The following is a 15,143-nucleotide window of genomic DNA, read 5'->3' as shown; positions in this document are numbered from 1 at the left end:
CGGAATGACGTTTATTATTTATTATATTTTTATGGGGCGTGTTCCTCGAAACATCTTAAGTCGGGACCGTCGTACCGTCGACCCCCTGTATTTCTAAAGATGGTCATCAATGACAACCACGTTGGTCATTGGAAGAGGATAAACGTCATTGAAGTCAAGAAAGAAATTCAGATGAAGACTGGACCCCAGACAAACTGTTCATTAACGTACATGTCTGGCATTTCTTATCATGTTTGCTATTTATTTTTTTTATTTTTTATTTTTATTTTTAAGCTAGTCTTCCAGGAATTTACTTGACATGTCATTACTAATATGTTTGTGCTACACAATAAATCACAATGGCATTAGAAGTCTTTCTGGAATTTTAATCCAGTTAGGAATTTCACAATGGCTGACTAACTTTCAAAACATCTCGGACAAAGTCACAGTGTGCCAATACAAGGTCGGCCATTTGACATAAATAGATTATTTATTGTTGTTTTTCTTTCCAACTCCTTTATCCTATGTCAACAATCACCCAAATCCCCTATAATATCATAATAAATAAGGTGGATCATTTATGTAAATATTAATAATAATAATGATACATTTCCAAATTTTATTTATCAGGCAAATAAAATGATTCCCAGCTTAAAAATTTTGTTTTGGTTCAGAAAGTACACCTTTAAATGTGCTCTGCTAATGTTTTCATTCAGATCAATAAATAAACATTTACCGATAAAATGTCTAACAGGCCTTGTAGAAACTGTGTTGATCTGCACAAGTAAATAATGAGTTTTACATTGGAACTGATTTACCGTATGTATGTTTTGCCTAGTCCTGCTCACAAACAAGAGAAATTAACTCCAAGTCATTAAAGTGTTTGTCTTTTCCTTCCAGACCTTTCTACGTGGAGCCCAGGAACATTGTAGATGATGAACCACAGGAGCGTGTGTCAGCTGAGGCTGCCATCCTCAATAGCAGGGTGCATTACTATAGCAAACTGACTGGTTCTTCTGACAGGCTGCTGGTAAGTCCTTAAGTTTATGCAGACCCAGACCATCAGAATGCCACGACCACCCTTTACTTTTGGTATCATGTTCTTTTTATCAAATACTGTGCCATTTTTACGTCGCGTGTAACCGGCAGCTCACCTTTCAAAATGTTCTATTGTTGACCTGTTAGTCCACACAATATTTCTCCAAAAGTCTTGAAGAGCTTCAAGTAGCTTTTTGGCAAATGTGAGACAAGCCTTTGTGTTCTTTTGTAACAGCAGTTGTTTTTGCCTGGGAACGCTCCTATGGATGGCATTTTTGTCCAGTGTCTTTAATATAGTGGAGTCGTGACACTAACGTTAACCAAGGCCCGCAGTTCTTTAGATATTTTTCTAAGTTCTTTTGTGACCCCCTTGAACAGTTGTCATCCCACTCTTGGAATTACCTCCATCGTACTTCCCAGTTTTCCCCATTGGTGGATAATGACTACTGCCCGAAGCCAGCTGGGATAGGCACCAGCAATCCTATGACCCTTGGGAGAATAAGCGGCTCTCGTGGATGGATGGATGGATGGATGGATGGATGGATGGATCCATCCATGGAACACATGGATGGATCCATCCATCCATCCATCCATCCATCCATCCATCCATCCATCCATCCATCCATCCGTCCATCCATCGATCGATCGATCGATCGATCCATCTGGCAGTGGTTCGCTGGAGCCCCATATCCTTGGAAATGGCATTTGAACCTTTTCCAGACTGATAGATTTCAATCACTTTTTTTCTCTAATTTTTTGTGGCATTTGTGGATCCTGGCATGATGCATTTGTTATTGGGAGTTTGTAGCCTGCTTTGTATAACAGATTATATTTAAGTGATTTCTTGAATCAAAAAAGATGGCGGCAATAAGGTTAGGGTCAGTTACTCAATTTTCCCAAAACTGTAATTAGTCACAATGGCTATTCTGATATAACGGGTGTCCAAACTTTTTGCAAAGTGGGCCAGATTTGGTTTGTTAAAAATGTAAGGGGGCCAACCTTGGCAGGGGTTCTTTACATATAACAGCAATTAATTTAAATACATTTCAGCGAGCCGTTCTGTGTTTAACATTTGCTTTTTTATTTTCATTTCAGCTATCTTAAGCATGTGATTTGGTTAATTTGAAACATGCATATCAAAAATGAATTACCATTAAATATCGAAATTGAATATTCACTTAACTTCACTTTTTTAACACTTTAATTAACTTTTTTGTAACAGTTGAACAGAATTAATTGTACTCTTAGGTGCAAATTACATTTGAAACATAAAAAAATATCTCACCAAGGCAGTTTAATACTTATAGAATTTTTAAACAATAACAGAGAAATGAAAAATCGTCATATTAACAAGTGCAGGGCTCATTTAAAATATGAAATTAGTAACTATAAATGTTGATTGAATTTTTAAATCGTTATTATTATGGAGTGAAAACTTAAAAAAAAAAACGTTTTCAGACTTATCGTAAATGAAAAATGACTTGTCCGCATGAGTGAGATGGGTGAAACTGAGATCTGGAGTGCAGGACAAAGGCCAGGTGTGGCTCTATGGCAGTAGTATGGATGCGCAAGATGTCGTATAAGTAAGAGTCTGATAGCCTTGTCCTCACACGGCTCTTATTTACGTTCATAACCGAGAACGTCTTCTCACACAAATACGTCGAACCGAACAAGCTTAGCATTTTCTTACCAAATGCATGAATCTCTCGGAAACTTGTCTTTATCCAGCTGTCAGTAAAAGTTGGCGATATAAAGCTGCTGGTGCTGACCGCAGCTCACTGCGTCACACTGCCGCTCAACTTTCCCCCTTTTGTTGATTGTCGCTATTTTAGAAAATTAGGGGCTCATACAGTCAATTACTCGTATACTAATTTGCTGTTCCTAATTGAGCCTATAGATGGCAGCATTTAGCACATGCAGGTAACAGCGCTGCTGCCCAATGTATTAATTCTCCCTATTGATTTCCGTTATTGATTTCCTGACTGAGGCTGCGGGCCGTATGGAAATTGACCACAGGCGGCATTTGGCCCCCAGACTGGACTTTGGACATGTCTGTGATATAATGTTATTTTTTCTCACAGGATAGATAGTGTTGTTGTTTTTTTTTTGTTTGTTTTTTTTAACCTCCTCTGTAAATAAATTAACAATTTAGAAACTGCACCATAAATATCCTTGGATTCTCTGTGTACTATTGAAATTTGTTTAGTAAAACAAAATATTTGTGAGTGATAAATATACAAAAAAAAAACAGGACTCAGGTAAACAGGAAGGGGACAAGTACATTTTCATTGCATGTAAGTGTAATTGTTAGTGTGTTTGGTTGTCTGCCCTGCGATGGGCTGGCAACCAGTTCGGGGTGTTTCCCAGCTGTTGTCGGAGACAGCTGAGATAGGTTCCAGCATGCCGGTGACTCTCGTATGGATAAGGAGTCAAGATAATGGATGAATAGATACTGTTGCTAGAGATTACACGACACACATCCTGCTTAGCCCATTGTGTGAGTGGAAGCATTTTTGCGCAAGGCAGAAGTTATTTTGGTAATTGTCACGCTAAGCACTATAATCAAGCTGTCATGCAAAACCTGCAAGCTTCAGTGCTTGCTCAGGCTTTTGTGAACTAAGAAGAGCCTCTTTGACATGGTGTTTGCACAAAAATGCTTTAGAGGCTTGTCATTGGAGCCAACATTTATTTGGTTGTGCCTCTTAGTTAGAACTCACTAAAGCAGGACATTGCCTAATCAGTCAACATACACACAGACAGAACAGACATTAAGGTTGATTAAGGTGGGATTTTTGTTTTGTTTTGTTTTCTGTATACCGCTTCACAATTCATTCTTCATACATTGAATGTGTGGCAGCCGGCAGGGGATACCATTGAAATTATGGCCGGTTTTCAAGTTGCAGTTGTATATTCCGCAAACTGTCCATATTCTTTTGTTTTTATTGTTTTCCCTTCCTGTCCTCTAGAGTCCGCCAAACCATGTGATCCCCCGGACAGAGGAGATCTACATCTACAGTCCTTTGGGGACAGCTTTTAAGGTGTCAGGAAAGGACCACGTGACAAAAAATCCTAGTATCATTACCATGTAAGCCCCGTCAGCATCTTTCATTTCATCAAAGTTTCTTCCCAAGCTGATGCACCACTTATGGTCTGTGTTTATTTGTCAATTTGCAGCTTTGCAATATGGAACACGATGATGGGCACATCCATACTCAGTATACCTTGGGGTATAAAGCAGGTAAAACACGTTCATTCAAGATATTTTAAGTATCAGCTGATTTACTGTATCTCTGAAATGTTATAAATGCCCTGTCAATACAAAGACTTGTTTTTTCTTTTAGGCTGGTTTCACTCTTGGGATCATCATCCTTATCTTCACAGGCTTACTCATGCTGTACTGTTGTTACATTGTCCTCAAAACACCAAAGGCAATACGTGAGTGTCACACCTTTCTCTCTTTCCCCAAGTTAAAGCAGTTTTTACTGAGCTTTTTTAGAAAAAAAAAGCTGTATTGCAGAGAGACCTGCTATGACGGTTTCCTTCATGCCAGACCGACAAAATAACTATGAATGCACTTCCCACCGATGTCGAACTACTGCATTACACATATTTACTTAAATCTTAAATTAAACCTTATGTAGTAACTGAAGTTACCACTTTCCATGCTTTGAAGTCTCACGGCAGCCACACATGTGGCATTTTAATGTACTGCTTCTGTGCTGTGACAATGCAACTCTGATACTTGGAATCCACATACTGCATTGTGTCTCCGTTCTGCTCCGCTGCGCCACCGCAACGATACCGCACACCGCCGCCGACTGCATGCATCTCCACTCCCTCGTATCACAGAGTCCCTGGAAGGCCCTGCTGCACTTGCGCGGGGACCACCAACCAGCGAGATATAAAATAAAAGTTTTCTAAACTTCCGGAAACAAATCAAGCTCCATTTGTAAAAAGTTTGTGTTGATAAACAGTGCATGCTTCATTTACAATGGGTGAGTACATACTGTATTTGTTTAAGTGAATTGATAGAATCGTGAATCAAACAGTAATATAGATTTGTACACGTGTTACAGTGCTATTTCGCAGGAGGAAAGTGTTTGCTCTTTTTATCTCGATGAAAAAGGCACAGACAGGGAGAAGCAGTTGCTTTTGGGTTCATGTCATCAATCAGCAAAAGAAAAGACTATCTTGTCCGCATAGAGTGCTTTATCTTTGTAAATCTGGATGTAGATCAGGTTCTTTATCCTGTTTGGTGCTTTTTGAACTGGGGAATTGACCATGACGCACGGCGGCGGACCAGATTTTTCAGGTCCTGTGTAAAGTTGGCGGACCTCAGCGCAACGACGCAGCGCGGTGGATACGAAGGATGCAGAACCGCTCATTCATTAACCCATTACTGGGCACTGCGGCCGCTTTCAGCCGATAGTCCAAACAGGCCGAATTGGCCTTTATTAGTGCACATTTTTCTATTTGTAAGTCCTAAACAGGCAAAAATGTTCTGGATTTTACAGAAATTTAAGGGTACCTTAGAATTTAAGCGATAGTTGTTAGGGACCCTTTCGGCCGTTTTGCCTGTTTAGACTATCGGCCAAAAGTTGCCGCTGTGCCCACTAAAGAGTTAACATGGCTGGCCGTGAATTAATCCAGCCCTTTTCCCCAAAATCAGCTAACATAGTCTCCAGCTCATCAGTGACTTCACTGAAGATCAGCGGTATAAAAAATGTATGTATGGGTGGAATTGCAGAGCAGGAAGAAATAAAGCATCTACGAAAGTACATTTCAAAGCATTTTTATGCTGTCTGACTGTTTCAGAAAAGGTGTCTTTTGTATGCCAAATTAAGACTGTGACAAAGTAACAACTAAGTGTTGGCAGTTGGCCCCATGAAACATTTGTCACCCCTCTGTCCTTATGTCTTGTGCAGCTTATGTGGACACATCCGACTGGGAATTTCCTGATGTTTGCCGGTACTACTTTGGCAAGTTTGGCCAATGGTCCAGTTTAGTCTTCTCAATGGTTTCTCTTATTGGGGCCATGGTGGTTTACTGGGTCCTCATGTCCAATTTTCTCTACAACACTGGACAGTTTATCTACAGTAAGAAAACAATACTCTTTAGTGAATCAGAAAACACATTTTCACTTCTGTGTCATCTGTTCTCTTTGAAGTCTTGATATAATTTTGCTATCAGAAGTTACTGGTATTTACAGTAATTCTCATTTTATTTAGTCTTCATATAAACAAATATAGTATGGGTAATAATACAAACCGATGTGAGAATATGGAAGCAGATTTATTACATTTTAGTTATAGTTATAATTATGTTTATGAAGTTACTTTAACCCAAGTATTTTCTCTCCTTTTTGCAGACTACGCTCATAATGTTAACATGTCAGATTCCGAGTTTGGTACCAATGGTACAGATAGAGGTAAGTCAGAAAAAACATGATTCAAATTGTATTTATATTTTAGATTTACAACAAAAGCTATGAAAAAAACCTAGCTTTCATATCCTCTACCATTTGTATACAATGTAAGACTATATTTTGTGTTTTCATTTATTGTTTTTTGTCATTGATACTGATGAACACAATGTAATTTTACATCGGTTCCAAAACTTATGAGACATACCCGAGCTCCCACATAAATGATATATGTTTCTTCATGGAACGAAGTTTGTTGGAAAAAAATGCAATTTTCCATGGGAGAAGTATTATTCATTTTAAAGAGCGATACAGAGGGTATAAAACGTCTATACACTTTTGTTGAAATTCCATTTTTTTGTAACATAAAAAGATCAGACACTTTGAAAATTGTTTCCACCTCTATTGTGACTTCCTGAGATATACAATTCAAATGAATAGAAAAATCTGATACAAGGAAAAAAAAAATAAACTGAGGTAATGTTGTTGCTCAAGGTCTGCACAACTTAAAATCTTCTTAAAAAATAAAGGTAAACTTGTTCAGATCAAAGGGATAACTTTAGATCCAAAGTTGAACTTTTAACCTGCAGTAAATGCCCCTCTATTGTGTTTTCTGGGTTCGTAGTACCACTTTTTGCTAGGGCTAGGCGATACTTCTAACTACATTAATTTGTCACTTTAAAAATCAAAAGTGGTGAAAAGCTAAATCGGGAAATCAAGGTTTTGCACAAACGACCGAATGCTGGAAGGATGGATTACAAGAGTTATCTTCTGCTTAATTGTAGCATATACAAAGCAAGTTATGCATAAGCTATTAACACCTTTTTTTTTTTTTGTAGCAAAAGCTATCACGTTTACGGTAAAGTTGATTTGAAATCACTATCAATTACTGTTGTCTGAACATTTTGCACAATATTTATTTTTTAATTAATCACGATTAAGAGTATAAGTTGTAAGTATTTAAAGATAAGCCTAGTTGTTGTTGTCAGGGTTATCTTTAAAAGTAGACTAAGACAAGCCCTGCTGCTAAACAGCAAAATAGTAACTCAGAACAGCCAAGTTTGACTTTTCTCCGCCTAGGCAAAGGGAAAAAAGCTTGGCGTACATACTTATGCGTTGCCAACAGCACTTTCGTCGCTCAAGCGTCCCCACCTGCTTTTTATTCATTCAGCAAAGCATTGCACATTACAAGACCTAACAAAAAGAGCCAGCCGGGCGCCACCAACAGCTGGGCCAAGGTCCCAGCTCACACTTTCCTGCGTCAACAGCTTTATCTAAGGACTGGGGTGAGATGAAATAGGACTGCATAGATGGAGAGCAAAGCACACTATTCTAGACAGGAAATAAGCACATAATGATAACAACCTAGTATATGCTTCTCTTCAAAGTTGGTTGACTATTTTTGCCAGCCCAAGATTTAATTTTCTTTAATCTTGCTTTTATTTGCACTCAAAGTGATGGCTGTATGTTGATTTTATATTTACGCATTTGAATAATATAGACGTATACTGTATTGTGAGATGATAAATGTGCTCATTTGGAAAAAAAAAAAATATTTGTTTACTACTGTATAAACACAAGGAGGGAGTGATACACTGTGACATGGTTGTACAGTGTTTTTGTTTTATTTTTTCAATGGAGTCAAAACACTTATGGGAAATGTCAGACCGAACATCATTTTAAACTTTCAATTTTGGACTATGACTGGACCGGGTAAACATATTGAAGCAGCAGAAAGTTCAATTAAGTTTTATTTTGGTCTTTTTTTTTAATGTATAAAAACCTGACATTTGAACAGACTTTTTCTAGACACTGTATTTTCATTAGGAACACAGTACTCACTTCTAGGTAGCAACGTTTCCTTTTAATCATCAGCTTTGAGTTATGATTGTAACATTTTGCTTATATCTCCACCAGTAATTTGTCCATACCCAAACACTGACCCTGGAGAGAACCACACTTTCAGCATGCATTACATCAGTCCCAGTGGAAATGATACATTTGATGCCAACTCTTTTGAACACTGGTGGAGCAAAACCAGTACTGTACCATTCTTCCTCATTGTTCTTTTGCTGCCACTACTTTGCTTCCGATCAGCCTCATTCTTTGCAAGATTCACCTTCTTGGGTAAGTATGCGGGGAAAATATTTCCCTGTGGCTTTTACTCCTTTAAAAATGTTTATTCCATGTATTCAAGTTTGTAAGCAATCATAACTAAAAATCCTAAATTTAAATATGTTTTTACTATCTTGCCCCCAATTTATCAAACAGCCTTGTTTTCCCCTTTTTTTTTAAGCAGTTTTAATAAATAAGTGTCAAAATAGCAGTATAATCATAGAGCCATTGCCTTTGTCAGTCTACCTTAGGGCAGCTTTGGTTACTCAACTTACATAGTACAAGTCAACCTCGTGCATAAGTCGACCCCCCCACCCTTTTTTTTTTTTTTTTTTACCTGAATTTGGGTGAATTTTCAAAAATGCGAGTATACGTCCACTGCTGACTTTGGTGGTTATTTAATTATATAGATCGTGGCCGTCTTATTTTAACACATGTTGCGTGTTATTAAAATGACAAAATTCCGGTACTTTTAGACACATTAGTTCATCATACATCGAACAACATACTGTTGCAGTTATGTGAGAGGGCGTGGGCAATGTGCGCGTGGACGCAAATGCTGAAACTAATGTCGCAATAATAAAACGACAGCCTCTCCTTCTTGCCCGTCATTTGCACAAACATCCTCATTACTCTTTCACGAGTAGTCATCTTCTCACCCTTCCATTTTCTTTGAAATGGAAGTCTTTGGAGATGATTTCATCTTACTTGGGATGTTCTCTACCCAAGTGTTGTGAGATCAGAGCGTGGAAGGTTGCCCTTCGCTGTTTCTCCCCCCCACCTGCCGACATCCATGCCGGCTTAGTGCTAAAGGAGACAAGTCAAGCCATTTTTTCCTTTTCTTAATGCATCAAAGTCCGCTGAGAAAATAATCCACACAGCCTCGTTGTTGACAACAAAGAGGCAATAGGCAATTCTTGACGAAAGTGCATTTTTTGAAAATTGCTCTGTTTTTAGTTATGCGGTCATAAGTCAACCCTAATATGGGGGTTGAAAATGGGGGGCTGTACTTGTACTCAGAAAAATACAGTAGCTTACCACCACTGGTGTATGAATGTGTGAGTATATAAATATTATATCATTTGTAAAGCGTCTTTGAGTGTCTAGAAAAACACTGTATAAAAGTGATGGATTATTAATTAATGAATTTATTACATATGAATTAATTTGTCTTTTTTAATCTCGAATCACTAAATATCTTCTTATAAATCATAACCAAGAATTGTCCTTCTAACTGTTACTGAATAAAGTAAAATAATTTGGGAACATTATTTTGTGCTGCATCGTACATACAGTACATGAACTGATGTTCTGCCATTCATTGTGCAGGCACTATATCAGTGATCTACCTTCTTGTCCTGGTCACAATTAAAGCTGCCCGTCTTGGCATTCACCTTGAGTTCCACTGGTTTGATGGTACTAACTTCTATGTTCCAGGTAATCCAAATACCTCTTAATGATGCTTTTTTTTTTGTTCCTTTTTATAAATCTTAGATGGATAATACTGAGTAGGTCAAGATTTGCATACAGTGGTACTTCTACTTCCGCAATCAATTCATTCCTGAAGTCATTTCCTCACGTGAATCTTTCTTAAGTATAGCCTATTTTTCCATGTAAATAGCCTTAATCCATTCTAATACCCCCAAAATGTTCCTAAACCCTCTAAATGATTATCTATTATAAAAATGCATCAAGAACAGTAACAAATGCATCTTAGAATTCCACACCCTAACCCTTTAAAGCAGGGGTCACCAACCATTTTGAAACCGAGAGCTACGTCTGAGTAATACGAAGGGCTACCAGTTTATGCAAAGATCCTTATCATGTTATTGATTTCTCACAATAATTAAGAAACAACTGTAGTAAATGTCTGAATCAAATGTAATGTATATGTCATATATGCATTATCTTAAGTAAAACTCCAAGAAAATCACAATGTTCTATCACTTGTAAACTATTGGCAGAACAGGTCTGCGGGCTACTTATGTAATACTTGGGGGCTGCCCAGTACCCGCGGGTAACACGTTGGTGACCCCTGCTGTAAAGAATAATAAAAAATGCTCCTAAAGCCTTTAATTTAATCAGATTGTAGCAGTTGACAATATGAATGCAGTCCACTTGTTTGCCTTGAGAAGGTGCTGGTTTTTAATTTTACATTTCCCCTGATCTTGGAATCATTCACAAGTCCACAGGAGCAATAATATTTCTTTCTTTCTTTCTTTCTTTCTTTATTTATTTGATCATGTACATTTACTTAAGTTTAGTCTGGGGTCATCCGAAGTGCTTCCTTCCAAGCCAGCATAAGTGATAAAAATGCATCACACACTGTAAGAAATGCGGTTGACATGGGTTGTGATAATGTATAAAATTACAGTCATGTTGGCGCGAGCGCTGGTGCCTCGTGTCTCATATGCCAAAAATGTCGTCTTTCGTATCTTGAAATTTATCTCGTTACTAGAGACGATATTTTTCCACTGAGGCGTTTCGTAAGCTGAATTGTTTTGGACCAAGAGGCGTTCATAAGTAGAGGTACCACTCTAGTTTTGTTTTATCCAAACTGTTAATTCAAAATGTTACTGTATATTATGTTTTTGGGTCATTTTAGAATTCCTCTATGAGCCCACTTTAATGTCTTCCAACTACATTAAACCAAAACTACTTTTGACTGGATTATGAAACTGCATGTTGGGGGTATGTGTTTAACTGTATCTGCACAACTTTGTTCCCTCCAGAATTGCGGCTGTTCTTCCCTCAGCTGACAGGTGTTCTCACGCTGGCTTTCTTCATTCACAACTGTATCATCACATTAATGAAGAACAACAAGCATCAAGAGAACAATGTAAGCTTTTGTCACTCATGTTTACGCTCTGCTTGAAAGAATGTAAATATACTTTGAACCCTGTAAGCTGATTCTAGTTCTTAGTGAATCATGGCCTTCTAAATTGTAGCTCTGACACAGGAAGGAAACAACCTCCAAATAACAGTGCCATTCAGTGATTGGAACCTTTGTTTTCCTTTAATATTCGACACTTCTCGTCTGCGAAGACACTAAGTGACCTTTTGGTACTTTCAGGTACGGGACTTGTCTGTGGCTTATCTCCTCGTTGGGATTACATACCTCTATGTGGGGGTGTTGATTTTTGCCGCATTTCCATCACCTCCTCTCAGCAAAGACTGCATCGAACCAGTAAGACGAACAAATGTTTCGTGCGTGCTTGGTCATAGTCATGGTGCTTCTGAAAAACAAAAAACAAATCCACACTTGTCTTTAAAAAAGTACTTAAATATCATCTGTACATCCTTTCGCAGACAAAATGTTTTTGTAAAACTTGCTATTTCTGTCCCGAACCTGTCAGAACTTCTTGGATAATTTCTCCAGTGGTGACGTGATGGTGTTTGTGGCTCGGTCCTTCCTGTTGTTCCAAATGATCACAGTCTATCCTTTGTTGGGATACTTGGTACGAGTCCAGATGATGGGCCAGATATTTGGCAATCATTACCCCAGGTATGCATGCTCTGTTATGGTTCCAAATGAAAGTGGATACACATAAGCATGCTCTCATTGTTTATTTAGACTGTACTCATGGTTGCAATGAAAAATTATTCCGGCTGAAAAACAGTACATTTAAATAAACGTAATGTAGAAGAATAGACCTGCAAAAAAAAAAAAAAAAAAAGGTGTGCTGTCAGGTCCTTTGTGGCCTTCTCTTCAAGGCCTAATCATCAGAAGCACTGACCTGCATTAAAAACTGCCTATGTATTCAGAACGTATTGTCTACATTTACTTTCCACAGTCTTTTATATTCATTTAATAGCGTGTGATTTGGCTGCTCAGATTACAGCTGTTTGTGATTGATTGAAATATGATATCTTTATTATTGTTGGGGTTTTTTTCCCCCTTCATTGAATTTGAACCAATCAGATTTCGGTTTCCCATTTCCGGGGCCTGTTTTCAGGCTGGGGACGTAAGCACTTTTGTGACCTCTGATGGGTTCAGAGCGACTTGAATGAGATTCATTGCTTTAATTATGCGGGGAGTGGAAGACTACAGACATGCACAACTGTACATTACTGGAAATTCATTTTCAAGGCAAATTTTTCAAAAAAGGAAAAGAAAACCTGGGCAGTGTGAGGATAATTTGGAAACACTTGTTCGCTGGCTGACTGGCTGCTCTTTGGGAGAAGGATGGAGTTTGTCAATAAATTTATAAGACCCGCTGGTGCATCGAGGTTGTTTTTTTTTTTTCAGAGTTTTATATACTTTTGTTTTTCAATTGTTCATCCCGAAAAGTTGCACTTTTTGCATTGCACGTTTTGGTACTGGTGCATGGAGACTACGCTGGAATTTTTTTACTTTGGACAAAAGATCATTGTAAACAACGTGGATAAATTCCCAATCAAATTTACACGATGTTTGTGACACATAGTGAAATAGCAGAGAAATCCCGATTGGAGAAAACATATGCCACATGCATATTTTACTGTAGTTCTTTTTTTAAACCATATTTTCAACACTATAAGGTGTTACTATAATTAAGTTATTTTAATTTTTCGTACCCCAAAAGTGGAATCTCGTGTTTTATGCACTGTATAAGACATACCGGATTATAAGCCGCAAACAGCTTTTGAGAAAATTGAAAGCTTTTAGGTGCACCTTATACCTGTAGTGCTGAAATTACGGTAAAATTGTTTTCTTAAAAAATATTAATGTTTTATCTTTTTATTTTTTCAATGTACATATTGTGAAAACCACACATTTCACACCCCAAGAACCTGTCCAAATCATCCTAACCTGTTTTACATTTTATGTACTATTTTATTTTTTAATAGTACACAAGATTAGTGTTATTTTTGTATCATATTTTATTGCCCAAGTCACTAATAAAATTAAGTCAAACTGATGAAGTATACCGCCACCCCTAACATCTATTTCCATTTTTCAGTATTTTTATACTACTGTATTTTGTGTTGGCTGACAACATTTTAGGATCACTTAATCGTTCAGTGCGTCATCATTGGGTTTATATTAACAGATTTACATCTACTTATTTTTTTTCTGTCTTTTTAGTTTCTTCCATGTCCTCAGCCTGAACATCTTGATTGTTGGAGCTGGCGTCCTGATGGCCAAGTTTTATCCCAACATTGGTTCCATTATTCGGTATATTTTTTGTTGGCGTTTTTATGTCTCATTTCACCCTTACAGGAAAGTAAAGTAAGTTTAAAATTCTTAGTGACTTGTGTACTTTGTGTCTTGTTTCAGGTTTTCTGGAGCAACCTGCGGCTTGGCTTTAGTGTTTGTATTCCCCTCCTTGATCCACATGATCTCTTTGAGGCGACAGGGCGCACTCCGCTGGCCGTCAGCGGTATTTCACAGTTTTCTTATCTTGCTGGGTTTGACCAATCTGGTGGCTCAGTTCTTCATGTAAACTCACACCGTCCCCAGCAGGGTAAAGCATACGATGGCTATATGAAATCTATAAGTTGAATAAAGGACAATGAAGTCTGTTATGTCCAAGGGCACAGTGTGCCATCATCCAATTTTTATCATCAGTGGTCATCACAAAAAAAAAACTTTTACAGCAAACATCCAATGACAGAATTGTTGTTTTCCGCTGCTTACTTGGCAGTACCTTTAGATGTTTGTTTATTCCTGCTCAGACTTGTCCTCGGGATTTCTCATGTACAGTGTTTAAATTGTTTCTGCCAAAAATGTGAGTTAAGGTGCGTAAGAAGGGACTTTACACTATAAGGGATGCATATGTACACAATCACTTTTCGTGGAATTAATATGAATGGCTTGGACAGAGATATTTCTCATTGATAATTAACTTTGTGATTATACAAACGTTATGCTTTATAAACTGCATGTTGCAACATAATGTCTTAAGCAAAATGCGACTTTTTATAACCCATCTTTGAATAATTCTGGTATTCTATATTCTGTGCAATAGTATTTTTTTTCTACTATACTGTGCATTTTTTAATGCAAGATTAGGCAAAGGGAACATAAGTGAAAATAAATCTCAGGTTAAAAGATGTGCAGTGTGGTGTATTTGGGGTATTTTGAGTTGTAATGCTACCCAAAGTTTTGTCACGCAATGCATGATGGGTAACCCCGGCTCTCGGTTGCGTTGCACCGCCTTTTGGTTACGACTATGTGCTATGCTAATAAAGAGTTAACCCTACGTTGTAGTCCGGAGTATCATTGTTACAGTATATTGCATTGTTATCTTTCATTAGAAAAAAGATCAATGCCACCATAGGAGGCCACTCTGAAAGTTTAACTCCTGCGTGTCGGAATTTTTCACTAACCTGACTATTATTACACGACTCGGGCTGACTTTGAAAGGGTGATAACATTGTCAAATATATATGTTCACTTTCAACCCCTCAAAATGTTCAGTAGCATCAGCCCTTATACACACACATATGTATATTTACATTTACAGTGGGCCCCCGTGCTACAAGAATTTGTTCTGCGGTTGGGCTCGTTAGGCAATTCACCTCATGGCGGGCAATCCAAACTTATGTTAAAGAACCCCAGGTAAAAACATCAAAATTGTACATACATATTAAAAAGTGGTACCAA

At 37.8% G+C, this 15,143-nt stretch overlaps 1 protein-coding gene across 1 annotated transcript in view; it reads left to right on the top strand.

Moving 5' to 3' along the window:
• Positions 1 to 14,739, top strand: part of slc38a9 (solute carrier family 38 member 9) — a 23,273-nt gene extending 8,534 nt beyond the window's left edge. Inside the window, exons 4-16 of the mRNA XM_088434123.1 lie at positions 880 to 1,009; positions 3,984 to 4,102; positions 4,192 to 4,255; positions 4,359 to 4,452; positions 5,943 to 6,113; positions 6,386 to 6,445; positions 8,357 to 8,566; positions 9,884 to 9,991; positions 11,287 to 11,393; positions 11,628 to 11,741; positions 11,911 to 12,059; positions 13,623 to 13,712; positions 13,815 to 14,739. Of these exons, the coding sequence (XP_088290249.1) occupies positions 880 to 1,009; positions 3,984 to 4,102; positions 4,192 to 4,255; positions 4,359 to 4,452; positions 5,943 to 6,113; positions 6,386 to 6,445; positions 8,357 to 8,566; positions 9,884 to 9,991; positions 11,287 to 11,393; positions 11,628 to 11,741; positions 11,911 to 12,059; positions 13,623 to 13,712; positions 13,815 to 13,980 (1,582 nt within the window). The 3' untranslated portion in view covers positions 13,981 to 14,739. The remainder of the gene's footprint in view (positions 1 to 879; positions 1,010 to 3,983; positions 4,103 to 4,191; positions 4,256 to 4,358; positions 4,453 to 5,942; positions 6,114 to 6,385; positions 6,446 to 8,356; positions 8,567 to 9,883; positions 9,992 to 11,286; positions 11,394 to 11,627; positions 11,742 to 11,910; positions 12,060 to 13,622; positions 13,713 to 13,814) is intronic.
• The last annotated feature ends 404 nt before the right edge of the window (positions 14,740 to 15,143 follow it).

The sequence above is a fragment of the Hippichthys cyanospilos genome, chromosome 15 (genome assembly GCF_059441005.1).
Source record: "Hippichthys cyanospilos isolate Australia breed blue-spotted pipefish chromosome 15, RoL_Hcya_1.0, whole genome shotgun sequence".
NCBI classification, from domain to species: Eukaryota; Metazoa; Chordata; class Actinopteri; order Syngnathiformes; family Syngnathidae; genus Hippichthys; species Hippichthys cyanospilos.
The sequence above is the reverse complement of the archived record's forward strand: the minus strand, read 5'-3'. Positions and strand labels throughout refer to the sequence as shown.